At 34.9% G+C, this 4,198-nt stretch overlaps 1 protein-coding gene across 1 annotated transcript in view; it reads left to right on the top strand.

Moving 5' to 3' along the window:
* Positions 1-4,198, top strand: part of LOC106881606 (dynein axonemal heavy chain 5-like) — a 222,976-nt gene that overhangs the window by 44,247 nt on the left and 174,531 nt on the right. The window contains exons 9-11 of the mRNA XM_052975199.1: positions 147-254; positions 1,266-1,575; positions 3,751-3,887. Coding sequence (XP_052831159.1) covers positions 147-254; positions 1,266-1,575; positions 3,751-3,887 — 555 coding nt within the window. The remainder of the gene's footprint in view (positions 1-146; positions 255-1,265; positions 1,576-3,750; positions 3,888-4,198) is intronic.

Raw genomic sequence — 4,198 nt, 5'->3', positions numbered from 1 at the left:
TATATATATATATATATATATATATATATATACACACACACTTACATAAATACACTCATCCCACAACACACACATCTGATTCCGGATACCAGATATAACTGTGAATTATCACAACTAATATTGAATGATGACTCATTTTCTTTCAGGTTGGTATGCTGGCTGGAATTGCAGGTCTAATTAATGGCATCCGCATGATACATAGTATTTCTCGCTATTACAATACATCAGAAAGAATGACTTCCCTTTTTGTAAAAGTAAGTAGGGAATAACAACAAGCTTTTTAATAATTTATTATTGCAAATTTACTTTCATTTGGCTTCACTGAAGAAGTGACAAGGGACCGGGAGATGTGGTGATTTGCTGTACTTGTGTGCATGCGTGTGTGTGTGTGTGTGAGTGTGAGTGAGTGTGTGTATGTTTGTATGTGTGTGCATGAGTACATGTTGATGAATTAAATTTGATTGGTGGAAAATGTTTTAAAATGCTTTAGTGCCATCACAAAGAAACTTCTGTAAACTCAATGAACAACATGATAAAGCGTGTCTAGCAACCACAACATAGTGATCTCCAAACTAATTACCGCCTTCATTATCTAAATCTAATGTTCCCTTGTGTTTGCACGGTCGATCATATTAGCATTATGTGTAGAACCTCAAATAACATGAAGTTAACAAAAAGTTTATGCAAAGCCACAACCAGATCACCTTTTGCAGGAGCAATCACTGAAAGGTGAAGATGCGTGGCGTAGTGGTTAGGGTGCCACACTCATGATCACAAGGCAATGGTTTCGATTCCTGGACCATTTGGTTTGTTGTGTTCTTTTATAGCAAAACACTCATTTTCACATTCCTCCAGTTTACAATCAGCTGTAAAATGAGCAACTTTTCAATGGCTGGCAACCTGTTCAGGAAGAATGTTGGGGATCTCAGTCGCTTATATGCCAGGGAAACTGTGTAACTGCCCCCTATGAGTCCTAGGACTTGTGACAGTAATGGTCCAGAGGTTGTTGATGACGATGATGATGGTGGTAGTGGTGTTGATGATAATGACAATAATAATAATGATGATGATGATGGTGATGATGGTGATGGTGATGATGGTGATGGTGATGGTGATGATGGTGATGATGATGCTTTTTATGTGCCACCAACACAGGTGTACTTACAGGATGTCAAGAATTCAAGAAACATCTTATTTCTTTACCTTTAGTATGTACACCTGAACCTCTGAAATTAAAGTTTTTTTCTTTTCTTCTCAACTCTCAGGTAACCAATCAAATGATAACTGCTTCTAAAGCATACATTACCTGCGATGGTAGTGAGACAGTATGGACACAGCCCACCGACTTATTGATGAAAAAACTACACGATTGTATCATGCTTAATGATACTTACCAAAAATGTTTCCAACAGACCAAAGAAAAGCTGGAGAAACTGCCACATGAGAGACAGTTTGACTTCTCGGGGATGTACATATTTGGGAAATTTGACACATTCGTAAGGAGGCTTAGAAAAATTATCGAAATGTTTGAAACTATTGAACTTTATTCTAATCTGTCGACATCTAAAATTGAAGGTAAGCTAATCAGTTGTTACTTCAAAAATGGCAATTATTAAAGGATAGCAAAACATTTCCTATGTTTCCATAGGTGAGGCATAGCTGTATGGGAAGAAGCTTCCTTCACAAACACATGGTTCTGGGTTCAGTCCCACTGCATGGTAACTTGAGAAAGTATCTTCTACTATAGCCTTGGGCCAACCAAAACCTTGTGAGTGGATTTGATAGACAGAAACTGAAAGAAGCCCATTGTATGTGTGGATTTGTGTCTGTATTTGCATATGTGGGCACAGGACGTCATGAAGTGTGTACAACAAAAATGTACGAAGCACGAATACATGGAACATGAACTATTCTTTTGAACAACGAAAGACACAACTGGAAGACAAAACAAACAAACATAAAGAACGACCTTTCATCAGTTGTTGGCTGTTTTTCTAGTCTCATATTTCGAGCATTTAACAACAATATATGCTTTCAATAAAATAATACATACATACATACATACATACATACATACATACAAACAAACAAACAAACAAACAAACAAACAAAAATACCCTGTATTGATGTTGAAATTCCAATGAAGGAGCCTTGGATCTAGGTTAGAAACTGGTCCTTTCTCTATTGGCAAGAAATCTTGAAATAAACTGAATAATGACATACATACATGCATGCATACATACATACATACATACATACATATATATATCAGTGGCGAAAGGTGACTAGGAAACTAGAGTATGCAGTCCATCACCTCCTACTAAGGTTTGGGGTGGGTGGATTTCTGAGTGTTCCACCCTCCCCCCATTTTACCTGAAAAGTGTAGTATTATATATGTTTTGAAATATGGGGAGTCTGAAAATGAAAATAGTTTCCCCCCTACAATGCACCATTTTGAAGTAGTTAGTAAGAGATGAGAAATCACCTTCCAACGATTTCATCCAGTAAGGGCTATTCAAGCCATCGACTTTGAGAAAAAGGTTGAAATTCTTTTTCAAGTTTGGAAGAAAATTCAACATTCATGAACTGTTGAAGCTGACTGAGAGAGTACCAAATTAAGTGAATGTGTATAACAATGCACAACTTCTGTCAGTGATGCAGCTTTTCTGACTTTACTGACATTGACTTATCCCCTAAACCTTTCTTAAAGCCTTTCCTTCTCATTAACAAATCGCAAAACGTGTGACAGTTTCATTTGAAGGTTTGTAGTCTCACCAAACATAACAGCAACAAATGCTGTTTTTTTCGGTCATTGTCTTAATTACACCTTCACTTGTAACAGCTGTACAATTAAACAATTTCGTTTTGAATATCACTTGAAAGTGATATTCATTTTCAGGATCACTTCAAAGCTGAGAAAATGTGTTCTTATACTGACAAACTAACAGACATGGAAAACAAAAATTTGTTCAGAATGGGTCATCTGACTTCAATTAATACATAATACTTCAGAATGGGTCATCTGACTTTCAATTAATACATAATACTTTCAATCAAAATAAGGATGACATTTCTTGCTGCCCACTTTGGTTTTGATTTTCCGCTTAAGCTTTGGTTTCTCTTTTCTGAGAATGATGATATTCTTCTTATCTGTTTCAAAGTTGGGGAAAGTAGAGAGAAAACTGAGCTAATTGACCCTTTTGTCATCCTGGGGCTGATTCAAAGTATGAGAAATTCTACTGGGTAATATTCTTTTTAAATGAATTGAAAATTTATGCGAAAAGATAATTTAGGTGCTACTTTACTTTATTACATAATCTCCCTTAAATAACTTTAAATATATAAAGTTAAATTTCAAAGCATTGGCATGAATAAATGAATGGATGAAAACTTTACTTTTCAATCATATACACAGACACAAATACAGACTCACACACATCATGGAAAATAGTAAGGCAGTGTATGCATTGCATACATAGACCCTTTGCCCCTGGTGTGTGTGTGTGTGTGTATGTATGTATGTATGTATGTATGTAAATATGTATGTATGTGTGTATATAATGTGCGTGTGGGTGGAAAAATGCATGGAAAAAAAGAGTATTAAAATGATAACGATAATAATATTGATCATTAATTTTTGGTGTTTAACAAGGATCTTGATGCAAAGTTTTAGAAGATATTTTCTACACATTGACAACAGAAAACTTATTCTCATTTTAATAAATGTTTTATATTATTAAATATTTGTAGGTCTGGAAAGTATGTCTAAGACTTTCCAAAGTATTGTCTCTTGTCTGCGAAATAAAACTTACAATTGTTTGGATCAAAGAAAGACTGAATATGATCAAGACTTTGAAGATTTCAAAAGAAAAATTCAAGAACTCCATGTTTGTTATCAGACTTCCATTTCACTATTTTTAAGAATATATATGAATTTATTTTATTTTAAGTATTTTTTATACAGATCTGGCATCCATAACCCTCATACACCTTCCCATTTAGACTTTATGTCCTCCGTAACTTAACGGTTCGGCAAAAGAGACCGATAGAACAAGTAGTAGGCTTACAAGGAATAAGTCCTGGGGTCGATTTGCTCGACTAAAGGCGGTGCTCCAGCATAGCCACAGTCAAATGACTGAAACAAGTAAAAGAACAAAAGAATTTATATATATATATATATATATATATATATATATAT

Source organism: Octopus bimaculoides, chromosome 20, assembly GCF_001194135.2.
Source record: "Octopus bimaculoides isolate UCB-OBI-ISO-001 chromosome 20, ASM119413v2, whole genome shotgun sequence".
In the NCBI taxonomy this organism is placed as follows: Eukaryota; Metazoa; Mollusca; class Cephalopoda; order Octopoda; family Octopodidae; genus Octopus; species Octopus bimaculoides.
The sequence above is the reverse complement of the archived record's forward strand: the minus strand, read 5'-3'. Positions and strand labels throughout refer to the sequence as shown.